Genomic DNA, 26,086 nt, shown 5'->3' with positions numbered 1-26,086 from the left:
TCTTTGAATTGCATTTGTTCAGCAACTTTTCCATTAAGTCTTAAGTTTTCGTTCAATGAATCCACTTAAATGGGGTTCTAAACACCATTTAAAGAAAGTTGTATACAACTTCTACATCTTGCTCCTGTTTTACTGGCTTTGACTAATTTAGCCATGCACATTGGTGGATCAGGAACACATTTGGAATTAGGTAAATTCCAATACCTCAGAAAAATATAGACAGAACTTTAGAATGTCCAATCAGATGGTTACACAGTACTAGGATGTGAAACTTACTTTGTTATAACTTGCTTTTGTACAATTAGAATGTTCCTTACTGTGAAGAGAAGCTGGACTTCTTAAATGCCCCAATAAGACAATCACTGAAAAGCTTCTTTTTGGTGTTTATTCTTGATAGTCATCTATTACTACCAGCTTAACACTTTTTTTAACCGTATTATTCTGTAACTTTTGATTTAATGAATTCTTAATGAGCTACCCCATTATACTGTAAAATAGTTTTTCGGTTAGATCATAAAATTTTATCTTTCTTTCCATTAACAATTTTTATTGGGTGGGGGGAGGGGGAGGGATAGTATTAGGAGATATACCTAATGTAAATGACGAGTTAATGGGTGCAGTACACCAACATGGCACATGTATACATATGTAACAAACCTGCACGTTGTGCACATGTACCCTAGAACTTAAAGTATAACAAAAAAATTTTAAAAAAAGAATTTTTATTAAAGAAGGGGGATTCTTCAATGTTTTCTCTCCAGGAAAAGAATAAAGCCTTCCTTGTTTGTAGAAAATTAGCAGATTTACCTGTGCCTTTGAACCACATTAGTTTTTGCTTAAAGTGGATTCAATGCATGTAGCACTTAATGTTTTTGACAAGTGTGTGCAATTGACATTCTGGTGCTTCATTTTCAGCAGCAGTATCGTAGTACTTGTTTAGCATTTCAAAAACTCAAGCCCAATTTTTTATATCTTTTAACATCAGCTATGGGAAAAACGTAAGTGATCAAGATATAAAAGAATATAAATATGCTTATTGTATGTAATTTGAAATTAATTGTGAATCAACTAAATTACTTATTAATAGATTTTTCAAGAGGTAAAAAGTAGTGATATTGCCAAGACCTTCCGCAAAGCAATCAACAGGAAAGAAGGTATTTGTGCTCTGGGCGGAACTTCAGAGTTGTCCAGCGAAGGAACACAGCATTCTTACTCAGGTAATCATTTCATATGCAATAGGTTAACACAATGTGCTAAGTGGGATGGTTGCTGTAATGTCAAGGAAGGGCTCTAGGAAAACATTACCTTCTAATTAAGAATAAAGTAGAAGTCCCTTATGACATGTATTTAGGCTTGAGACTAATACTTGTCATAAAGGCATTATAAGTGTTTATTGTACGGCTTTGTTAGCTTGCAAGAGACAGGATACAATCCATGTAATGATAGGCTTTATTACAGTGCATTATACAATAATATAAGTGTAATTTTTAAGGAATTTTGTAACTTTTCTGAGGACCGGTTAACGTGTTCTATTTTTTTTCTTAATTTTGTAATACCTAATAACCACTGTGCTGCATCCAAGTGTCTGGGTTTCCACACAGAATAACCACATGTTTCTGACACATTAACTTTCAGTACTACTGCACAACTATTTTAGGCTTTGGAGTCAAATTGTTAATAACCTAGAGTATGAACTAATGTCTTGTTATTTAACATAATTTTAGAGGAAGAAAAATATGCTTTTGTTAACTGGATAAACAAAGCTTTGGAAAATGATCCTGATTGTAGACATGTTATACCAATGAACCCTAACACCGATGACCTGTTCAAAGCTGTTGGTGATGGAATTGTGCTTTGGTAAGATGTTAGCTTGTTTTATATCCAGATATCCAAAAATAGCCTTCCATATAATTGATATATTTGTTTATGCATGCTTGACAGATTCACCTCAAGAAATAATTAGAATGGAAAATTATCCAGTTTCTGCCTTTTTCATTTAATCTCTAGGTCTGTCCATGAATCTAAAATTCAGCCATAGATCGACAACCTCTTTATAGGGAAGCTTTCAGCCTCCATTTTCTTCTCAACACCAAGCCAGCAGAACATTACAACTTTGTTGAACTTAAGTATGTCAGTGTCTGTTTATTCTGAAGTACCACAGCTTCCAAAAGAAAAAAAGAGGCTACTCTTCAGTTCTCACTCTCCAATGACCTATTTCTAAAAAAATGCTTTTGCCACTGCTGCTGCCCCACAGCCAACAGCATCTTGGCAGACATAACACAAGATTGTCAACACTGTCAGTCGATGTTCCAGTTTATAGAGGCAGTGTCACACAGTGGTTAATAGCATGCTCCATAATCAGTCTGCCTGAGTTCTTTCTATTCAGTCCTGCCACTCTTCAGAGTACAACACTTCAGAGTACAACTGCCACTCTTCAGTTGTACCGCTTCAGCGGTACAACTGTAATCATGATACTCAACCCCTTTGCATTTCAGTTTCCATCTATTATGATCTCCCCGTTATTAATACTTATCTCACAGGGCTGTTGTGAGCATTAAGAAATTACTACATACAAAGTGCTTAGGGTAGTACAATTGACATATTTCAGATGACTATATATATATATAGTGTGTGAGAGAGACGGAGTTTCGCTCTCGTTGCCTAGGCTGGAGTGCAATGGTGCGATTTCAGCTCACTGCAACCTCCGCCTCCAGGTTCAAGCCATTCTCCTGCCTCATCCTCCTGAGTAGCTGGGACTACAGGCATGCACCACCATGCCCGGCTATTTTTTTTTTTTTTTTTTTTTTTTTTTTTTTTTTAGTAGAGATGGGGTTTCTCCACGTTGGTCAGGCTGGTCTCGAACTCCAGACCTCAGGTGATCTGCCCGCCTCAACCTCCCAAAGTGCTGGGATTATAGACATGAGCAACTGCGCCCGGCTGACAGTATATATTATAGTATATACAATTCTTCTTTTTGCAATAGGGTCATTTTGTTTGTTTGAAAAGCTGATTTTAAAAATGTAAGATAGGCTGGGCATGGTGGCTTATGCCCAGCCCTTTGGGAGGCTGAGGCAGCAAGATTGCTGAAGGCCAGGAGTTAGGTCCAGTCTGGACAACAAAACAAGACCCCTGTCTCTACAAAAAATTTAAAAATTAACCCAATATGGGGTTGCATGCCCTTAGTCCCAGCTACTTGAGAGGCTGAGGCAGGAAGATCACTCGAGCCCAGGAGTACAATGTGGCAGTGAGTCAGGATTTGCACCACTGAACTCCAGCCTGGGTGACTCTGTCTGTCTAAGAAATAAAAATACATATATACATTTCCTTTGTGTTCCATTTATAGGCAGTGAAGACATAATTTCCCATGTGTGTGTTTTGTTTTTGTTTTTGTTTCTGAGATGGAGCCTTGCTCTGTCGCCCAGGCTGGGGTGCAGTGGCGTGACCTCAGCTCACTGCAGCCTCCACCTCCCAGGTTCAAGCAATTCTTGTGCCTCAGCCTCCCGAGTAGATGAGACTACGGGTGCTCACCACCACACCCAGCTAATTTTTGTATTTTTAGTAGAGACAGGGTTTCATCATGTTGGCCAGACTGGTCTCGAACTCCTGACTTCAAGTGATCCTCCTGCCTCAGCCTACCAAAGTACTGGGATTACAGGCGTGAACCACTGTGCCCGGCCTCCCTTGTGTTTTAATACAGAGAGAAGACTGCGAGTTTCTCTCTCTGGGGAACTCACCCTGCAGAACTCAAAAAATAAATAATATAAAAATAATAAGAGATAATCATATTGAACTATTTAAGATTTAAATTTTGCATGGAAAGAAGCATGGCCTTCTTTATGTAGAATAAAATTTATTAGGGCAGTATTATGAACATCTAATATGTTAGAACCAAGCATAGTGGCTCACACTTGTAATCCCAGGTACTTGGAGGCTGAGGTTGGAGGATCCCTTGAGCCCAGGAGTTCGAGGCTGCAGTGATTCGAGCTATGATTTGGGCCTCTGTACTGTAGCCCAGGCGACAGAGTTAGACCCTGTCTCTAAAAAGTAATAAAATAAAAAATAAAATGTTAAAGTCTAAATCTAGATTTTACCAAATGAGTTTTTTCCTAATGAGTCACAGACTATAGCCTACCCAATCTTTCTCTCGCCACTGTACTACCAGCACCAAGTATAACGTCTGGCTTATTGTTGAGGCACTTAGTAAACATTTGGTGAATGAAAGAATCTCATGCTCAACTAATTTTACTGTTTTGTGGAAAAGACTCATTTTCAATGCAGGATTTTATGTATTTAAAATATATCCAATAAAGTTCTCCCTCCGCTTTTTTTTTTTTTTTTTTTTTTGAGACAGGGTCTTGCTCTGTCACCCAGGCTGGAGTGCAGTGATTCAATCATGGCTCACTGCTGCCACCATGACCTCTTTGGCTCAATCAATCCTCCCACTTCAGTCTCCAAAGTAGCTAGGACTACAAGCACACACCACTATGCCTGGCTAATTTTTTTTTTTTTTTTAATTTTTTGTAGAGATGGGGTTTCACCATGTTGCTCAGGCTAGACTTGAACTCTTGAGCTCAAGCAATCTGCCCTCCTTGGCCTCCCAAAGTGCTAGGGTTACAGGCGTGAGCCACACTGTACCTGGCCCAAGTTTTGTTTTCAATATCCCAAGTTATTTTCATAAAAGAATGAGAAAAAATTAAAAAATAAATAGAAAGCATGTTACAATCCTCTGCTTAGAGATACCCAACTACTATACACATAGTTTGGTCTTCTTGGTTTTTTTTTTTTTTTTTTTTTTTTTTGAGACGGAGTCTTGCTCTGTCGCCCGGGCTGGAGTGCAGTGGCCGGATCTCAGCTCACTGCAAGCTCCGCCTCCCGAGTTTACACCATTCTCCTGCCTCAGCCTCCAGAGTAGCTGGGACTACAGGCGCCCGCCACCTCGCCCGGCTAGTTTTTTGTATTTTTAGTAGAGACGGGGTTTCACCGTGTTAGCCAGGATGGTCTCGATCTCCTGACCTCGTGATCCGCCCGTCTCGGCTTCCCAAAGTGCTGGGATTACAGGCTTGAGCCACCGCGCCCGGCCGTTTTTTGTATTTTTTAGTAGAGACGGGGTTTCACCATGTTAGCCAGGATGGTCTCGATCTCCTGACCTTGTGATCTGCCTGTCTCGGCCTCCCAAAGTGCTGGGATTACAAGGCTTGAGCCACCGCGCCCGGCCTTTATTTATTTATTTTTTTTAACAGTATCTTGCTGTATTGCGCAGGATGAAGTGCAGTGGCATCATCTCCGCTCACTTCAACCCCGCCTCCCAAGTTCAAGTGATTGTTCTGTGTCAGCCTCCCAACTAGCTGGGACTACAGGTGGGACTACAGGTGTGTGCCACCACGCTGTGCTAATATTTGTATTTTTAGTAGAGACAGGGTTTTCCCGTGTTGGCCAGGCTGGTTTCCAACTCCTGACCTCAGGTGATCCACCTGCCTTGGCCTCCCAAAGTGCTGGAATTACAGGCGTGAGCCACCATACCTGGCCAGGGTTTTTTTTTTTTTTTTTTAACACAGGGTCTCGCTCTGTTGCCCAGGCTGGAGTGCAATGGTGTGATCGTAGCTCACTGTAACTTTGAACTCCCGGGCTCAAGCTATCCTCTTTCCTCAGCCTCCTGAGTAACTAGTACTACAGGCACATGCCACCACGCCCGGCTAATTTTTTATCTTTTTTGTAGAGACAGGGTCTCACTATATTGCCCAAGCTGGTCTGGAACTCCTGGCCTCAAGCAGTCCTCCTGCCTCAGCCTCCCAAAGTGCTGGGGCTGGGATTATAGACATGAGCCACCACATCAGGCCTTGGTCTTTTTGTTTTTGTTTTTTTTTTTAATTTTTATTTTCCATATGTGTAGTTTATTATGATCAACATGATAAAACTCATCTAGTTGCATTTTTTAGAGTACATGAAAGATATTTTATAGTAAGCTTTAAAATATTTGTAAGTGTTTACAGCCACTTCATAAAAGTAAATCAACTCTTCTTTTTTAAAATCAACTTTCTTCTTTTATTTTTGTTTCAGTAAAATGATTAACCTTTCAGTTCCTGATACCATTGATGAAAGAGCAATCAACAAGAAGAAACTTACACCCTTCATCATTCAGGTATGCATTGTTCTCCCCTCCCTTTAACATGAAATTACTGTTTGAGGATCTGTTCTACAGACTTCAGTTTCTGCACTCTGTAGGCTCCCAATCAATCCTTGTAAAAACTGTTGAGTGTGGGATTGTTATCCAAATTATACAGACAGAATCGGGACTCAGAAAGGTTTCTGAGCTTGCCTGAGAGTAATGTTGGAACTGAGGTTCAAATCCCATTCTAATTTCAAAGCCCCATGTTCTTTTCATTTCATAATGTGTTCAAGCACTACAGAGATAAGCAGATGTATATAAGCTCTTAATTAACTGGTGTGATTAAGGAATGGAGCATTTTTTTTCTATCAAGTGAATATTAGATTATTAGCAAAATTCCCTCAGGGAAGAGCACCTCTTGGGATGTGGACATTCATAACTTCTAAAACTCTTTTGGGCATATGCAGTACTGTTTGTCTCTCACCCATTTGGGCATTTTTGGAATGATAACACTTTACTCACATGGATATATTTACTGTGGTACTCAGCCTTTTCCTTTAGTGCCAGCATACTTCAAAAGGTACCAAATAAAAATACAAAGTTAACTTCTCCTGAGGTTCTGCAAAAGGCAATAGCAATAAGGCTGAAATTTGTCTTAGCTGGGCTTTCTAACACAAAAATCTAGAATTTGTTTTTTGTGACACATATATGGATGAAATTAATACAGGTATTAATTTCCTCATTGAATGTTATTTTCAGTGAAGGGAGAAAGTAGACTGCTAAAAAATGGAAAGGTCAAGAAGCAAGTGTGTAATTTGGCTGTCTTGCAGGAAAACTTGAACTTGGCACTGAACTCTGCTTCTGCCATTGGGTGTCATGTTGTGAACATTGGTGCAGAAGATTTGAGGGCTGGGAAACCTCATCTGGTTTTGGGACTGCTTTGGCAGATCATTAAGATCGGTTTGTTTGCTGACATTGAATTAAGCAGGAATGAAGGTAATGGAACGCAGTCATTCTGGAAGTTGTTTATTGGTTATTTTTTTCTAGTCATGCAGACTTTCATGCTCTCACTTAATAGAGGTGATTAAATGATGATAACTAGAATGAACATAAGATAATGCTATAGAGTTATTCAGGAAAATAGTCTAGTTACATGACTCTCTTCTTTACTAGTAATTCACATTTGTCTGGCACTTTACAGTTCATTTTGCAATAATGACACAAAAGCACAGAGAGATTAAGGAGCTTTCCTGAAGTCCTCAAACTTGATTATTTTTTTCTGTTCTGCCTACACAATTTCTACCCCATTACCACCCTCAGCCCCACCATTTTGCACCATCTTCTTTTTTGGAGACAGGGTCTCACTCTGTCACCCAGGCTGGAGTGCAGTGGAACAGCCTGGCTAACATGGTGAAACCCCGTTTCTACTAAAAATACAAAAAATTAGCCAGGTGTGGTGGCACGCACCTGTAGTCCTAGCTACTCGGGAAGCTGAGGCAGGAGAATTGCTTGAACCCGGGAGGCGGAGGTTGCAGTGAGCTGAGATTGCGCCATTGTACTCCAGCCTGGGCGAAAGAGCGAGATTCTGTCTCAAAAAAAAAAAAAAAAAAAAAAAGAAAGAAAGAAAGAAAGAAAGTAAAAGGAAAAACAACAACAAAAAAAATGTAAGGTTGCAACCGGGTGTGTTGGACCACGCCTGTAATCCCAGCACCTTGGGAGGCCGAGACGGGTGGATCACTTGAGGCCAGGAGTTGGAGACCACCCTGGCCAACATGATGGAATCCCGTTTCTATTTAAAATAGAAAAGTTAGCTGGGCATGGTGGCGTGCGCCTGTAGTCCCAGCTAGTCGGGAAGCTGAGGCAGTAGAATCACTTGAACCCAGGAGGCAGAGGTTGCAGTGAGCCAAGATCACGTCACTGCACTCCAGCCTGGTCAGTAGTCCAAGACTCTTTCAAAAGAAAGAAAAGAAAAAGAAAATATAAGGTTGAATTACATTCCTGTTAAAATAGGCTTGAGCCTTCAAGAGTTAATTGATTAATTATACTTAAATACAAATACCACAGTGTTTCTAGGCTACTTTAATCAACAGGTTAAGTAAAAGTTTCCCAAATATTAAATATCTTTCCCAGAATCTTTGACTTTAATCAAAAGGCTAAGTAAAAGATTCCCAAATTTTAAACATTTTTCCCCAAATCCTTGACTTTAGAAGTGTTAAATAAGAACAATTTATACAAACATATGACATAATGTGAAGCTTCCATTAAGCTTAAAGGCCATAACCTCATTTGGTATTTGGAATGTGAAGAATAACAGAGAAAAGAATAAATTGTAGTATTATGTTATTATATCTAGTATATATTTATCTTTTTGAGTAGATTATGAGTATCTTGAAACCAGGAGCTATGTCATAGTAGTTTTTGCACCTCTATTACTTAACAGTGTCAAAAGACTGAATGAACTTGGCATGACCATTATTATGTCATATAATGACTGTGGGATTTTTTTTTTTTTCTTCTAGCCTTGGCTGCTTTGCTCCGAGATGGTGAGACTTTGGAGGAACTTATGAAATTGTCTCCAGAAGAGCTTCTGCTTAGATGGGCAAACTTTCATTTGGAAAACTCGGGCTGGCAAAAAATTAACAACTTTAGTGCTGACATCAAGGTAACTGTTCAAAGAACCACAACATTTTGGGGGGATATAATAGCTGGAAGATTTCATCCCAGCTTAACAGAGGGAAAATCCTAACACTGTATCACCAAGTCTTGTTGCCTCTTGGTCCTGAAGGTAGATTTTAGAAGAGAAGTAGGGCCAGATAAGGAGCATTAGCACCTATGTTTTATTTTGTGGAAAAAGGTAAAAATATTATGCTAATTTATCATTATAACGCTAATTTGTTATATTCTGCCGATTGTTAAACATGGAGTATTAAAGAATAGGACATGACTATTCTATTCTTAACTGTCTTTCCCAGGCCTCAGTGTACCTGTTAGTAAACACACCTAGAAGAGAGAGGAAGGGCCTCACGATTTCCTCTTCACCATTTTTATTTGGCTTCTCCTGTCATTTTATCCTACCTTTAGTTGTGAGTTCCTCAAGGATAGTGATGAGCTCTTATTTATGTCTATGTATCCTACCTCAGCCCCTGCTCCAGGGCCCTCCTACTAAAGCCAACCTATAACATAGTATGTGGCACATACAAGACCCTCATATTGCTTGCATTGAATTGAATTTTTTTTTTTTTACTCGCTGTTTATCATGAGCAGTGGGGGAAAACTAACAATGGAGGAAGACATTTATTACATGTTTCCTTTGGCTTCTCATGCAGAGAGGGCCAATATTACCATAGCAAACATTGTGTGGAGTTCTCCTTAACTGCCTCAATTCTGTCTGACATCCAGATGTTGGTACACGGGGAAAAAACTTAAGGATCTTCATCAGACGTTACTGACCAGCAAGGCTGTGAAAACAATACTGTGCATAGGCAATCACATGATTTTGTTCAGTGATGAGAGGAAGCAGTGAGTTGCCTGTACTACTGATTTCATCCATGAAAATTAAGAATAGCCCCAAAATTATAAGACCAACTGACCCTGCCCTCTCTTGTAATTATACAATATGTTTGGCCAGGTTTGTTGTTGTTGTTGTGGTTGTTACAGGGTCTCACTTTGTCACCCAGGCTGTAGTGCAGTGGTGCTAACATGGCTCACTGAAGCCTTGACCTCCCAGGCTCAAGCAATCTTCCTACCTCAGCCTCCCAAGTAGCTGGGACTACAGGTCCACACCACCAAGTCCGATTGATTTTTTTTGTTTGTTTGTTTGTTTTTTGAGACGGAGTCTCGCTCTATCGACCAGGCTGGAGTGCAGTGGCGCCATCTTGGCTCACTGCAAGCTCCGCCTCCCAGGTTCACGCCATTCTCTTGCCTCAACCTCCTGAGTAGCTGGCACTACAGGCACCCGCGACCACAACTGGCTAATTTTTTTTGTATTTTTAGTAGAGACGGGGATTCACCATGTTAGCCGGGATGGTCTCGATCTCCTGACCTCGTGATCCCACCAGCCTCGACCTCCCAAAGTGCTGGGATTACAGGCGTGAGCCACCGCGCCCGGCCATGAATATTTTTAAAAAGGAAAGAATTGTTTGGTAATGCGAAAACTAACTTCGAGTTTATCTGTATTCAAGTTCAAATTTTCACCTGTAAAGCCCTTTTCAGGGTAGTAAATACAGATTTTGCTGGGTCTGCTCTTTACTTGTTCTTCTCAAGACCGTAGGTTTAGATTATAAATTGTTTATGTAGCTTTAGCAAGTAATTGGAAGTGAAAGCACTTTCACAGCTGTAGTACGCTATTCCTTAAGAGGTAAATGCTATGCCCCCCGAATGATAGGATCGGAGTTGGCTATTTAAGAATTGCTCTGAAATAGCTTTCAATCACCTGATTTTCCCCATTCTTAGAATCATTTCTGGCACCAAGTTTCAAACTCACTTGGGTAGCTGATTTAAAAGGCACCTTTCTGGGCAGCTCCCAGACATTTATATTTGGTAGCTCAGGAATTGGATTCAGTAATTCACATATTGAGCAACTTCCTCAGGTGTTAGTATGCACACAGACTATGAGAAACACTTCTTCATAGCCTGTCTGGACCAGTAACAAGAAACTATTAATATCGTACCTGGAAGGTGGTCTTCACATATGGCAGGATTAAGAAATCTTCACTCAAATTCCTGTCCTCTAGCATTCCAAAGATGCAGGAATTTACTTGACATGTGTGTGAAGGCTCTTAATAAGCGTTTGTGCGAGTACAATGGTTTTCAAACTGTTTTGTGGAGTTGTCCACGCAACCTGAATTCATGTTGACTGTGAGCCAACCCCATTGTTTTCAGTGTTGGGATTCTAAGAAAACAGCATTCAAGTGATTTAGCCCAGGGGTTTAAAACGAAAAGAGACGTTTGTTTTTTTAAGTACATTCAGATCATAGAGGGTTCAGTGTTATTTTAGCAACCAAAATGTTTGTCATTTAACGCTTTTGTCATTTAAATTTACAATTAAATACATCTATAACATAGCTAATCTCTTCTTCACAGGTGTGGTATATTCATTATGCTTTGTAATGATATAACCTGTTTATTTTCTCTTTCTTCTATGCTTCCTGGATTTCTGCTCTTCTACTTTTTTAAATGCTTGTTTTGTCTATCAAGCTTATTGACTTCAGTAATTCAGTGAAGGTACAGAACTGGTTATATGTTTATTAGCATTATTGTATCGATGACTTTAATAATTGTGAAGTCATGTCAAAATCCAGTTCATCCATATGCAAGACAGATATAAGGCCAGATAGATGGACTTTTCTGGGGAAGACACCTGTTAAATTAGAAGGCAGAGAGATTTGTGCCATATATTCTCAAAATTCCAATGCAAATAGGCTTCCAAACATGGGACAATAGGATACATTCATTCCTTGTCACTGTGATCTCACTGACATTTTCAATTCTTTGTAGGATTCCAAAGCCTATTTCCATCTTCTCAATCAAATCGCACCAAAAGGACAAAAGGAAGGTGAACCACGGATAGATATTAACATGTCAGGTTTCAACGTAAGTATAAGTGCTCTTTTGAATTCTACAATCTTCCAAAATTATTGTCAATTTCTTATAAATACAATAATTTTTATAATTGTATGAAGTGGAGTTGGCAATTTTAAGCATTATTTTAAAATGTATTACTGTACATGTAATTCAGAGGCCAGAAAACTAGCTTTTATTTATTTTGATTGTTAGTGAATTCCATCGTTGTTGTGGTATTGATTTATGTGAATGGCATAAAATATTCAAAACAAGTATGGGGAAATGAGCAACTAGAAGCTAACCTTTTCCAAGTATTTGGATTACAACCACAGTAATAGATTTAGTGACTGTATATTCATATATACATATATTCATATTCCTGTGTTGAGAGTAATGTGATTATGTTTTACAAACTCCCAATCTATGAAATCTAATTTAGGGAATCAATCTCAGAGACCATGTTCCCTGGTTATGTCACTCATTTGTTTAGTGACCTTGGGCAAGTTCCTTCTTAAAATTGGATTTCACTTTGTTCTTCCATAAAGTAAGGAGTTAGACTGGACTATTTAGTCCCAAGTTTCTAGGAATCTGTGGTTTTTGTACCCATTAGATATGGAATGCATGCTCCTAATTAACAAAATCCATGTATCTGTCCTATTATGCCATAGGATGGAGTGGATTACATTGGCTAAACCATTTTTATGCTGCCCTTACCAGAACTGAATTTGTAACTGACTTGTGTGCTTATATTTCTGTCTGTATGTTAAATGCAAAACTCTTCAGCTCAGGTCACTCTTGGTAGGAATGAGGGGTCGTCTTGTCCAAGAAGGGAGCTGTCTGGGATGGCTAGCCATGTGATCTGATACCAGGGTAAATGGCATCAGTATACTAACTGATTCTGATATATCCCTTCTCTAGTCAATCCGATTGATCTTAAAACACTCTTTTGTCTCTTCCCTTTTCAGAATCCGACAAGGATTCTTCTGTTGACTCTAGAATTCAGTCTGAAATGTTCTGCTTGGCACTCACCCTACAAATCTTGCTCTAAAATCTAGCCAGTGTTATTTCCCTAAAAGTCTGTATTCCCCACCCCAACCTTCCTTCCCAGCACCACCCAGGTGCCTTTGCTCATGCTATTCTCATGGTTTTCAGTGTCCTTCACCTTTTCCCGCTTTACACCTTCTTTAGGGCCTTTTTTTTTTTTTTTTTTTTTTTTTTCCAAGAATCGAGGTTTCGCCATGTTGGCCAGGCTAGTTTCAAACTCTTGGGCTCAATTAATCCTCCTGCCTCGGCCTCCCTAAGTACTGGGATTACAGGCGTGAGCCACCACGTCCAACCAAGGCCTAATGTTAACTCTGAACAGTTTTACCTTTTTTCAGTTTCAGTTTAACTTTTTTCTCTTGATCTTTGTAATGGAAAAAATCCCTTCCCTTTGTCCTAACTTTTTTAATCCTTCAGTTCCCTGAGATTAATCCTTGGTCTTGCCTTCCACCATTCTCCCTATGCTCAAAAGAAATCAGTAAAAATAGATTCTCTGCTTCTCTTCAATTCAAGCAACAGTTCACAAGCATTTCCCTTGGGATTTGAACATGAACTGAATGAAGGTATCTATCTTCTCCCTCAGCCAGAGGAGCCGACTTCCACAGCTCAGCACAACTTCCTCTCTCTCTAGCTGGCTCTCCAACAGTGCCCTCCTTTCCAGTTCCTTCTGCTGCATAACACAGCCCCAGAGGTTCCTGGGTTCCAAGGAGTCGACTCTGCCATGAAGCTCATTGACCTAATGCACAGTACCCAGAAGCCTCAGTGAAGTTCAGCTGAGAGCCAATAGAGAAAAGGAGAAACTCCAAAGCAGAAAGTAGTAAATCAGCAAAATAAAATAAGCCAAGTTGAGGAGAATGAACCCACAATTTACAGAAAATGAACACTATTTTCTAAATGGGACTTAAGTAGGACTACAGTTAATACCCTTTCACATTTAATAATTAGTAGAGATTCATTGTAGATAAGTACATTTGAAAAAGAATTTTAACATAATTCTACTGAAACTATCTGAATATTTAACTTGAGATGGCTTAAAAGGAGAATTGAAGCTGTTTTCCTATTGAGAAGGAAAAAAGGAAAAGTGGAACTGGAGAAAGTGAAGATGGTGCATGTATATTTTTTCTCTACAGATTTTCAAACAAAATCTGGAAGTTTCCCCCAAGGTTTTGCATAACTTCTTTTTTAATGCAATTTAATGCAATTTAATGTACTCTGTAGTTTGCTATGTGATCTGGCGCCATCTAGTGTATATTAAAAGTACTGCATCTCTAACAGGGCTAACTTTTTTTTTTTTTTTTTTTTTGCATTCAAAACAATTTTATAATAAGTACCATATGTTGACTAAAAGAAAGTAGAACTGTATACCCAGACTATGATTGTGGGGACATTTTCTACATTTTTAGTATGGCCTTTGACAAAGTCTTCCTATTTTGTTTCAACAGGAAACAGATGATTTGAAGAGAGCTGAGAGTATGCTTCAACAAGCAGATAAATTAGGTTGCAGACAGTTTGTTACCCCTGCAGATGTTGTCAGTGGAAACCCCAAACTCAACTTAGCTTTCGTGGCTAACCTGTTTAATAAATACCCAGCACTAACTAAGCCAGAGAACCAGGATATTGACTGGACTCTATTAGAAGGTAACTAAAAACTTCTCAAATTCGAATATGTGGGACTATAGAGTAGAAATACATAGGCCATATGATTTTACAATCTAGACTTAATAAGTTTTTTTATATCTGCAAGAAGCAGATGCCAGTGCTGAGTAAAAACTGGCAGAAAAGGACGATACAAGTGAACGTTTTAAGTAAAGTAGTCAAGGCCGTGTGCGGTGGCTCACACGTGTAATCCCAGCACTTTGGGAGGCCGAGGCGGGCAGATCACCTGAGGTCAGTAGTTTGAGACCAGCCTGGCCAACATGGTGAAACCCTGTCTCTACTAAAAATTAAAAAATTAGTTGGGCATGGTGGCACATGCCTGTAATCCCAGCTACTCGGGAGGCTGAGGCAGGAGAATCACTTGAACCTGGGAGACGGAGGTTACAGTGAGCCGAGATCATGCTATTGCACTCCAGCCTGGGCAACAGAGTAAGACTCTGTCTCAAAAAAAAAGAAGAAAAAAAAAAGTAGTCAAATCACTTAATGTAAAGCCACTTAGTAAATCAGTATTTAGTTTTAATCTTTAGGGTTAGACCACTTTTTAATCCTCTCATCAGGAAAAAAGTGCACATATGCATTCAGTTTGACCTGTAAATTTAGTATATATTTATGTTTCGTTCATCCACAGTCAGTGTAACTGGAACTAACCCCAACTCCTTTCACCCTTACCTCCTCAAAAAACAAATGATAATATATACTAATTTTTTAAGTTTTGGAAAGGCAGAGTTTACCTTTTCCAGATTATATATGCATGAAGTATAGTCTATAAAAATTAAGAAATGCGGCCGGGCATGGTGGCTCACGCCTGTAATCCCAGCACTTGGGGAGGCCAAGGCAGCCAGATCACCTAAGGTCAGGAGTTCGAGACCAGCCTGGCTAACATGGTGAAACCCCGTTTCCACTAAAAATACAAAAAATTAGCCGGGCGTTGTGGTGCGCGCCTGTAATCTCAGATACTTGGGGGGCTGAAGCAGGGGAATCACTTGAACCTGGGAGGCAGAGGTTGTAGTGAGCTGAGATCGCGCCATTGCACTCCAGCTTGGGCAATAAGAGCAAACCTCCATCTCATAAATAAATAAATAAATAAATAAATAAATAAATAAATAAATAAAGCAAATAGTAATTCATTGAGTGTTCACCGATATTTCTATAAAACCAGTAACTAAACTGATAACATCAGTTACTTTGAGGGATGCAGATTTGAGGAAATATTGGAGAAAGATTTGAGGAGACTATAAAAAGTTCATAAACCTCTAAATTGCTTAACTGCTTAGAATAAGGTTGTATTCTTTAATTTTAAAATAAGTTCAAATTTGAAAAATAAGCCTGTATCTAGAGAGAATGTATGTACTTAGGAGAATGCTTGGAAACTCGTGTTATTGAAAACTTCTAGATCTGAATAGAGAGAGAAAATAATCTAATATGTGGATTGGCACTGTATGCACATACATAAAGTGTTTAATGAATCAGCAAATTTTGTGAATATTCTTAACAGGAGAAACTCGTGAAGAAAGAACCTTCCGTAACTGGATGAACTCTCTTGGTGTCAATCCCCATGTAAACCATCTCTATGCGTAAGCCTGCCTACTGCTATTGTAAACAGTTATGAATGTCATGAATGGATGTTAAATAATGACAGCTCTAAAGATTTTCTAGATATTAATTTGTAGCTATTATTTATATTGGAAAATGTCGAGTGGTGATTTCCATCATTTTCCCAATACACAAAAGCTTTAATTATTTATTTACATGATCATTAACTGTAAGTGATAGAATATATACATATCTTTATAGTACCCTAGGGAGCAAATATTATATATATATATATATATTTTTTTTTTTTTTTGAGGCGGAGTCTCGCTCTGTCGCCCAGGCTGGAGTGCAGTGGCCGGATCTCAGCTCACTGCAAGCTCCGCCTCCCGGGTTTACGCCATTCTCCTGCCTCAGCCTCCCAAGTAGCTGGGACTACAGGCGCCCGCCACCTCGTCCGGCTAGTTTTTGTACTTTTAGTAGAGATGGGGTTTCACCGTGTTCGCCAGGATGGTCTCGATCTCCTGACCTCGTGATCCGCCCGTCTCGGCCTCCCAATACTTTATATTTTGAAACAGCCGTTTGGGAGGCTGAGGCTGATTACTTGAGCCCAGGAGTTTGAGGCTTCAGTGAGCTATGGTTGTGCCACTGTACTGCAGCCTGGGCAACAAAGTGAGATCCTATTTCTAAGAGGGGAAAAAAAAAAAGAAAGGTAAAAAAGAAAGAAACAGAGACCAGGGAATCCTTTAAGTAGACCATCCACAACAACTCAGGGACTTTGGCTCACTCTTCTCTCAGCCTGGAACGTTCTTTGCTCGCATATAATGGCTTATACCCTTACTGTATTCCAGTCACTGATTCAAAGATTTCCTGACTACCACCTGCTACTCTGTAACACGTAACCCTAGTTCTTTTTTTCTTCATAGCACTTACATATACCCGTAAAATTGTTTATTGTCAACAAGACAAACAACACCCCTGTATTGTTTGTTTATCCATGTACTTGTTTATTGTCTATCTCTCTGACTCTAATGCAAGGACAGGGATTTTCGTCCTGTGGGCCCAGCCTCTAGAACAGTGCCTTGCTCACAGTAAGCTCTCAATAAATACTTATAAATGAATTGGATGGTCTTAGCTCTATTTTCAGCACAGATTGATAGAAAATATGAGTCTTATGTATTATTTATGGTTTTATGTATCTTGTTTGATAATGTAGTGTTGTTGTTTTTAAGGAAAGTCAAGTCCCAGCTTCCTGAAAACACTGATTACATTATTTTTAAATCATTAGTGACCTGCAAGATGCCCTGGTAATCTTACAGTTATATGAACGAATTAAAGTTCCCGTTGACTGGAGTAAGGTTAATAAACCTCCATACCCGAAACTGGGAGCCAACATGAAAAAGGTAGATAATTAAGTTGCTGTGTATCTTTGTTAGAGTATTTTTATTCTCGATTCATTCCTTTGTTTCTAAAACTCTTGACGCTGAGCTTCTTGAGTGCAAAAACTGTGTCTTATTTGTTTTTGTGTGCTGATACCTAGCATTATACAAGACACACACACATGTATGCAGATTAAACAAATGGAAGTCTTTAACCATTTACTCTTGTGCCTTTGCAGCTAGAAAACTGCAACTATGCTGTTGAATTAGGGAAGCATCCTGCTAAATTCTCCCTGGTTGGCATTGGAGGGCAAGACCTGAATGATGGGAACCAAACCCTGACTTTAGCTTTAGTCTGGCAGCTGATGAGAAGGTATAGTACACAACTTTAGCTGTTTAGTCTTTACTGTCACACAGGTCTGTGATTTAGTCCTTACTGTGTTTAATAAGTGAACATGTCAATGACTACACTTTTGAAATATGTTGTATTTATACTCCAAAATGAGTTTAATTAATGAATATATGTTGGATGTTAAGTGGGAGAGGCTTCCTTGCAAATTAGGCAGCAGAACTATGGCTAGTCCCTTTTTTAAAACATAGGAAGCCTGACACATAGATTTTGACCTCATTTTGTGTCAGTGAATTAAAAAATTGTCAGAACAAAATTATGAACATCCTCGTGCTCATTTGAAAATAAAGATCTCTCTCTGTAATGCTGATGAAGATCACCATAATGCTGAAAAGCATTCATTATGACTAGGCACCATCCAAAGCACAGCTTATTTTATGCCATTACCACTATTGGAATAGTACAAAATGTGCCTGCAGTAGGCTGTTGGACCTGCTCATTAAAGCACTGTCAATCTGCTCCTCTGTCACCACTACAAAGGGTAGAATAGTAGCAAGCCACTACTGCTTAAAATATTTTTTTCACATAGTGTGAATCTCTTTCCATGAAATCTTTAGTCCTTGAAATGTAAGGAATATAAAAAGTGGAAGATAAAGCATCTTTCTGATGTTTGCATTTTTCCTCATAAAGTAGATTGTGACGTTTTCTTCTGCTGCTTCTTTTAGATACACCCTCAATGTCCTGGAAGATCTTGGAGATGGTCAGAAAGCCAATGATGACATCATTGTGAACTGGGTGAACAGAACGTTGAGTGAAGCTGGAAAATCAACTTCCATTCAGAGTTTTAAGGTCAGAATCCATATTTGACTATTAAATATTATGTTTGCGAGATAACATCTATCATTTGGGAAGGCAACCTTTGGCTTCTTTGTGAGTGAGAATTATTGTTGGACTAATGGCACGATTCTTTATGAATTCACTGGGTTTTGTTTTGGACACTTGATATAAGTAAGCACATGTTAATTTGCATGTATCAAAATTCTCAGATTTGTTCTCCTTTCACACTAGGACAAGACGATCAGCTCCAGTTTGGCAGTTGTGGATTTAATTGATGCCATCCAGCCAGGCTGTATAAACTATGACCTTGTGAAGAGTGGCAATCTAACAGAAGATGACAAGCACAATAATGCCAAGTAAGGGAGACTGCCAATAGCATGAAAAGAACACAGCTTTGCAGCTGGACAGATCTGAATTCTAATTCAGGTTCTGCCATGTAAGAGTGGTGTCACCTTGGGAGAAACCTCTTGCAGCCTCAAATTCCTCATCAGTAAACTGGGGGCAATAATACTTACCTTAGAGATTTTATGAAGATTAAATTTTAAAAAATTATAAAAGCCTAGCCTTGTACTTGGCCTACTAGGTGCTTAGTCAGTTGTTGCTTCAGTGGATTACAGAAATAATGTAGAACATCTCAGTTCTTCTGTCCCTTCCTTTGTCTACCTTTTCTAGTTTTTGGTCCAGCCACTCTGTCCATGTGCCATGTAGACTGTCTACCCTCTCATGAATATTTGGAAGTATTCATTGCATCTGCCTAACAACTTGGGTTTTGCATTTAGCATGATTTTCCACCTCATATCTCTAAGATCACATGAGTGTGCAATGAGAATATTAACATGGATTGTATAGACAGCCTAGGTAATTATTTATATATATATATAAATTATTTATATATATATAAATAATTTATATATATATAAATATTATAATATTTTACTTTATATATATATAAATTATTTATATATATATAATAATTTAATATATAAATTATTTATAATATATAAATAATTTATATATATAAATAATTTAATATTATATAATAATTTATATATATTTATATAAAGTTGGTGCTTCAAGCTTAATTCTCACCTCACATTGGAGAAAAAGAGTGAATAAATATTATTGGCCCCAAATAATAGAGCTTAAAAACCTACTATAACTTCAAAGTGAAATCAAAACCAAAATCAAAAGAAAACAAAAAACAAAACTGTTCTAATTGGAACTATCAATATGGAATTTTTGCATCCCAGCATAATAATTATATATGAGGAAATAGATGTCTTACGTGGTGTCCTTAACTAACAAGAATTTCATCCTAATTTTTTTTCCCCCTAAAATAGGTATGCAGTGTCAATGGCTAGAAGGATTGGAGCCAGAGTATATGCTCTCCCTGAAGACCTTGTGGAAGTAAAGCCCAAGATGGTCATGACTGTGTTTGCATGTTTGATGGGCAGGGGAATGAAGAGAGTGTAAAATAACCAATCTGAATAAAACAGCCTTGCTCCCAGGTGCATGATTCGCAGGTCAGCTATTTCCAGGTGAAGTGCTTATGGCTTAAGGAACTCTTGGCCATTCAAAGGACTTTTCATTTTGATTAACAGGACTAGCTCATCATGAGAGCCCTCAGGGGAAAGGGTTTAATAAAAACAACTCCTCTTTCCCATAGTCAGAGTTGGATTTGTCAGGCACGCCTGAAATGTGCTCATAGCCAAAACATTTTACTCTCTCTTCCTAGAATGCTGCCCTTGACATTTCCCATTGCTGTATGTTATTTCTCGCTCTGTTATCTTTTGCCCTCTTAGAATGTCCCTCTCTTGGGACTCGCTTAGATGATGGGATATGAATATTATTAGACAGTAATTTTGCTTTCCATCCAGTATGCTAGTTCTTATTCGAGAACTATGATCAGAGGGTATTTGGATATGAGTATCCTTTGCTTATCTTTGTAGTACTGAAAATCTGCCGAAGTAACTGGCTGTGCAGAATGTAATAGAAGCTTTTCTTATTCTTTTATTCTTAAGATCAGTATCTTTTTACAGTATTCTTTCTACAGGATCCTTTTTTGTACATTTAAGAATATTTTGATTACATTAAACAAGACTGCTGATTTTGCTACTTTTTTTAAGGGGTCTTCAAGTAAGTAAAACATATATCGTAGCTAGAAGAAAAATGTACCTTAAATTTGCATCTTCCCTCTCATACCCAAGCTGTAAACAATTGAAATATTTTGTCTTAAATCACTTGGTTCAATACATGCTTATTTGTTTTAAAGCCTGTATCATCAGACTCTCTCTCTAAATTTAAAATGCTGTTGAATATGATACTTTTGAGGAGAGAATGTGCTCAGAACTTAGACGGGATTTAGTAGGCTGAGTATGCTAAGTGTACAATATATTTTTTAATTTTACACCTAAAACAAAGAACTGTGGTCACTAAAAATAAACATATATATGTAGGAATTAATGTACTCTTGCTTTGTCAAGCTGTTTGCTATAGTTTCCAAGGTATTATGTTACTCTTAACTCTGAAAAGTGATGTAATCTGGTAGCAATGTAGTAATTCAAATAAAAGCATTTACATAATAATCAGTTTCTTCATGCTTTTGTCTCTTAGGAAGTATGACAATGTTTGTCAGGATTTTTTCTTTTCGTTTTTCTGATGTATTCTATAAAATGGTGTTTGTTAAATTTGAGTTTTGGGAGCGGAATTATAGGTACTGAATTAAGGACACTACAAATGAAGTAAAAGGGTTTTCTCCAATTTACCAAAATTTCTTTATCCAGTTCCTGCTTTTTTTTTCTTTTCCAACTCCTTCAGTCTTTTCAATGTTCTGTGATATACATATCCTGAAACAGTGGGGATCTGAACAGTCACAGAGGAGAAATGGTTCATGGGAGATCTTCGCAACTTCATCCATATATGACATTTTTGGCTGGATAATTCTTCGTTGGGGTCGGGGGAAGGGGCTACCCTCTGCATTGTAGGAGGTTTAGCAGTATTACTGGCCTCTACCCACTAGATGTCAGCACATACCCAGTCATGTTGACCAAAATTGTCTCCAGAGATAACCAAATGTCTCCTGGGTGGCAAAATCATCTCTTGTTGACAATCAGTGCCCTTTTAAGCCTTTGTGTGAATGAGTAATATAAGGTGTAGTCTACTGAGGATTTGGTTACATAGTGATACTATATAATATTTTGCATTTAAAATCTGAGAGATGGAAAGACCTTTTTAAATATCACCTGAATTCCAAAGACATAAAATAAAAAAGGGATACATTTGACAACTCTACTTTTGCAAATATATATGTATAATAAAAAAGATCAAAATATAGATAACTAAAAAAGTGAGTTCAGTCTCAGATTATAGATTCTTTTAATATAAAAATAGAATTTATGAGTGAAAAAAAGACAAATCTGCAAACATACTAGGGTAACTGATAAAGTAAGGAAAATTACATCTTAAGACCTGTCTTATGCCTTGAACCTGCCATACTCATTCACGTTCATCTTCGTCAAAGTACAAAGGTTCTTCTCTATAAGCCCTAACGCCTTGAAGTGCCTCTTTAACAAGATAGGAAAGATATATTCCATGTGGCCCTTTCTTCAAAAAAGAAGTTGATTTCTTGTGTGGTTCACTGTACAGGGCCCACAGCCTGTAGGAGTGTATGATGGGGTAGTTAAGTGTTCATATAAAGCAGTGGGCCTGACACATGATTTTTTTTCCTCCAAAAACTAATTGCAACAAGTAAGAATATGGACCAAAATTAGCAATACATTAAGAATTCTGCCGGGTGCGGTGGCTCATAACTGTAATCCCAGCAATTTGGAAGGCTGAGGCAGGGTGGATTGCCTGAGCTCAGGAGCTCAAGATCAGCCTGGGCAACATGGTGAATCCCTATCTCTACCAACATGGTGAATCCCCCATCTCTTCCCCACATACCTGTAACCTCAGCACTTTGGGAGGCTGAAGTGGGAGGATTGCTTGAGGTCAGGAGTTAGAGACCAGCTTGGGCAACACAGGGAGACTCCATCTCTATAATAAAGTTAGATAAGCATGAGGCTGGGTGCGGTGACTCAAGCCTGTAATCCCAACACTTTGGGAGACCAAGGTGGGTGGGTCACCTGAGGTCAGGAGTTTGAGACCAGCCTGGGCAACATGGTGAAACCCCATCTCTACTAAAAATACAAAAATTAGCCAGTCATGGTAGTGGACACCTATAATCCCAGCTACTTGAGAGGCTTAGGCAGGAGAATCACTTGAACCCAGGGGATAGAAGTTGAAGTGAGCCGAGATCGTGCCACTGCACTCCAGCCTGGGCAAAAGAACTAAACACCATTTCAGAAAAAAAAAAAAAAAATTAGCTGAGCATGGTGGTGCATGCCTGTAGTCCCAGCTTACTTGGGAAACTGAGGCAGAAGGATCACTTAGCTCAGTTGATCAAGGCTGCAGTGAGCTGTGATCGAACCACTGCACCCTAAGCTTGGCTGCAAGACTCTGTCTCTTAAAGAAAATAAAGATGATATTCCCCTCTATCCTAATATGCTGAGAGATTGATTTTTTAATTTTTGTCATGAATGGGTGGGTAGATTTTATCAAATGCTTTTTCTTCATCAATTTATATCATCTTAAGGTTTTCTTCTTTACCCTATTGATACAGCGAATTACATTGATTAGTTTCCAAAGGTTGAACAAACCTTGCATGCCTGAATAAATCCCACTTGGTCACAGTGTATAATTCTTATACATTATTGAATTTTATTTGCTAATATTTTATTGAGGATTTTTGTATCTAAGCTCAGAATGACATTAATTTTTATTCAAATGTTTGGTGCAAGTCTCCAGTAAAACTGTCCAACTCTGGAGATATTTCTTTAATGGTTATGGGGCTATTCAGATTATCTATTTAATCTTGATTGTGTTTTGGGTGGCTTTTGAATTTTGAGGAATTTGTTCACTTCTTCCATGTTGCTGCATTTGTGAACATCAAGTTTTTGTAGTATTTCTTAATTATCTTTTTAATAGTTGCAGCATATGTAATGATATCTTCAGTTTCATTCCTCATAGTGGTGATTTATGTCTTCTCTCTTTTTAATCTTTGTCAGTCTTACTAGAAGTTTATCAATTTCATTACTTTTTTTTAAGAACTAACTTTTTGTTTCTTTGTTGTTTTTGGTTTTCTATTTTATTGATGTAGGGTTTTATCTTTATAATTTCCGTCTTTCTGCTTTGAATGTGTTTTGCTCTCTTTTTTTGTAGCATCTGTCCAAGACAACCATAAAAAGCCACTAACCTCAATAAACTACTCATACAGAATTATCTATTTCTCCTTTCAGCCAGATCAGTTTTTTTGTTTTGTTTTGTTTTGTTTTGTTTTTTGAGACAGAGTCTCACTGTGTTGTCCAGGCTGGAGTGCAATGGCGTTGGCTCACGGCAACCGCCGTCTCTGGGTTCAAGCAATTCTCCTGCCTCAGCCTTCTCAGTAGTTGCGATTACAGGTGCCCACCACCACTCCCAACTAATTTTTTTTTCTTTTCTATTTTCAGTAGATACAGAGTTTCACCATGTTGGCCAGGCTGGTCTCGAACTCCTGACCTCAGGTGATCCACCAGCCTCGGACTCCCAAAGTGCTGGGATTATAGGCATGAGCCACCGTACCTGGCCACACCCTGCTCAGTTTTTATGTATTTTGAGACTGTGTTGTTTGGTGCTTACACATTTAGGGTCACCATTTCTTTTTGGCTAATTGATCTTTTTCTGATTACATAATGTCACTCCTAGTTCCTAGTAATTTTCTTTGCTCTGTATTCCACTTTATGTGATATTAATATAGCCTAGCCATTCCTGCTTTTTAATGTTTACATAATTGTCACTTTCTATTCTTTTATTTTTGACCTGCATTCATTATTCTTGAAGTGAGTTTCATGTAGATTTCATATAGTTGGGTCATGTGTTTTTATCTGTGTTTGAATTTTTTGTTTGCTTGCTTTTTGTTTGTTTGTTTGTTTTGAGATGGAGTTTCACTCTTGCCGCCCAGGCTGGAGAGCAGTGGCACGAGCTCAGCTCACTGCAACCTCCACCTCCCAGGTTCAAGCGATTCTCCCGCCTCAGTCTCCTGAGTAACTGAGATTACAGGCATGCACCACCATGCCCGGCTAATTTTGTATTTTTACTACAGATGAGGTTTTTACCATGTTGGCCGGGCTGGTCTCGAACTCCTGACCTCAGGTGATCCACCCACCTCAGCCTCCTAAAGTGCTGGGATTACAGGCGTGAGCCACTGCGCCCAGCCATTCCTTTTCTTTTCTTTTTTTTTTTTTTTTTTTTTTTTTTTTTTTTTTTTTTTTTTGAGATGGAGTCTCGCTTTGTCACCCAGGCTGGAGTGAAGTGGTGCAATCTCGGCTGACCGCAACCTCTGCCTCCCAGCTTCAAGCGATTCTCCTGCCTCAGCCTCCCAAGTAGCTGGGATTACAGGTGCCTGCCACCACACCTAGGTAATTTTTGTATTTTTAGTAGAGATGGGGTTTCACCATGTTGGCCAGGCTGGTCTCAAACTCCTGACCTCAGGTGATCCACCCGCCTCAGCCTCCCAAAGTGCTGAGATTACAGGTGTGAGTCACCACGCCTGGATGTGAGCCACTGCACCCAGCCTTAATTATTAATAGTTAGACATTATTTAATGTGAAAGTAATTATTGATATGTTAAGGCATAAATGTACCATTTTATTATTTAGTTTATGTTTGCTTGTTCCACTTTTTGTCCTTCTGTTCCCTGCCTCTTACCTTCTGGTGAGTCACTTGAACATTTTTTAAAATTCCATTTTGATGTATCAGTAGTGTTCTTGAATATAGTTCTCTTTTTATTTTTATTTTTTGAGACAGTCTTGCTCTGTCACTCAGGCTGGAGAGCAGTGGCACTATCATGGCACCACTGCAACCTCAACCTTCTCCCAAGCTCAAGCGATCCTCCCCTCTCAGCCTCCTGAGTAGCTAGGACTACAGACACATACCACCACATCCAGCTAATTGGTTTTGTTGTTGTTGTTGTTTGTTTGTTTGGGTAGAAACGAGGTTTTGACATGTTGCCCATGCTGGTCTCTAACTCCTGGGCTCAAGCAATCCTCCTGCCTTAGCCTTGCAAAGTGCTGGGATTACAGGCGTGAGCTACCTCGTCCGGCCAAATATGTCTTATTTTTTAAGGACTTGCTCCAGGTGTTAGTGTATACATATGTACCATATCACAGTGTATTACTAAGCAACATTTTAGCACCTCAAGTGAAGTACCTCACTTTCATTTAGATCACTTGACTTTCTCTACCTGTTAAATAAATATAAATGTTTTAAGCAGTTTCTGTACATACATTGAGCACCGTGTTAGATGATATAAATCTGGCTTCAACTCTCAAATAGTACCTTTAAAAAGCATGAAGAGAAGCTTAGTTTATTATATTTACCTCTATCATAACCATTCTATTCTTCTTTCTTTCTTCCTGGGGTCTCAGCATCTTTAGGTTATAGTTTCCTTTCTCTTTGGAAAACTCCCTTTCGCCTGTTAGCCATTGTTTAATAATAGGTCTTCTGGTAAAAAATTCTCTGTGGTTTACTTCATCTGAGAAAACCTTTATT

General features: G+C 38.7%; 1 protein-coding gene across 3 annotated transcripts in view; it reads left to right on the top strand.

The window, feature by feature from the left end:
* The window catches only part of PLS3 (plastin 3), a 90,476-nt gene extending 69,431 nt beyond the window's left edge, over window positions 1-21,045 (top strand). For all 3 annotated transcript variants that reach the window (XM_010355962.2, XM_010355963.2, XM_010355964.2), the window contains 13 exons: window positions 1,088-1,217; window positions 1,725-1,857; window positions 6,058-6,139; window positions 6,937-7,102; window positions 8,626-8,768; window positions 11,603-11,698; window positions 14,152-14,347; window positions 15,861-15,939; window positions 17,184-17,298; window positions 17,514-17,647; window positions 18,349-18,472; window positions 18,692-18,816; window positions 19,801-21,045. In XM_010355962.2, coding sequence (XP_010354264.1) covers window positions 1,088-1,217; window positions 1,725-1,857; window positions 6,058-6,139; window positions 6,937-7,102; window positions 8,626-8,768; window positions 11,603-11,698; window positions 14,152-14,347; window positions 15,861-15,939; window positions 17,184-17,298; window positions 17,514-17,647; window positions 18,349-18,472; window positions 18,692-18,816; window positions 19,801-19,933 — 1,656 coding nt within the window. In that variant the 3' untranslated portion in view covers window positions 19,934-21,045. The remainder of the gene's footprint in view (window positions 1-1,087; window positions 1,218-1,724; window positions 1,858-6,057; window positions 6,140-6,936; window positions 7,103-8,625; window positions 8,769-11,602; window positions 11,699-14,151; window positions 14,348-15,860; window positions 15,940-17,183; window positions 17,299-17,513; window positions 17,648-18,348; window positions 18,473-18,691; window positions 18,817-19,800) is intronic.
* The last annotated feature ends 5,041 nt before the right edge of the window (window positions 21,046-26,086 follow it).

Source organism: Rhinopithecus roxellana, chromosome 7, assembly GCF_007565055.1.
Source record: "Rhinopithecus roxellana isolate Shanxi Qingling chromosome 7, ASM756505v1, whole genome shotgun sequence".
In the NCBI taxonomy this organism is placed as follows: domain Eukaryota; kingdom Metazoa; phylum Chordata; class Mammalia; order Primates; family Cercopithecidae; genus Rhinopithecus; species Rhinopithecus roxellana.
The sequence above is the reverse complement of the archived record's forward strand: the minus strand, read 5'-3'. Positions and strand labels throughout refer to the sequence as shown.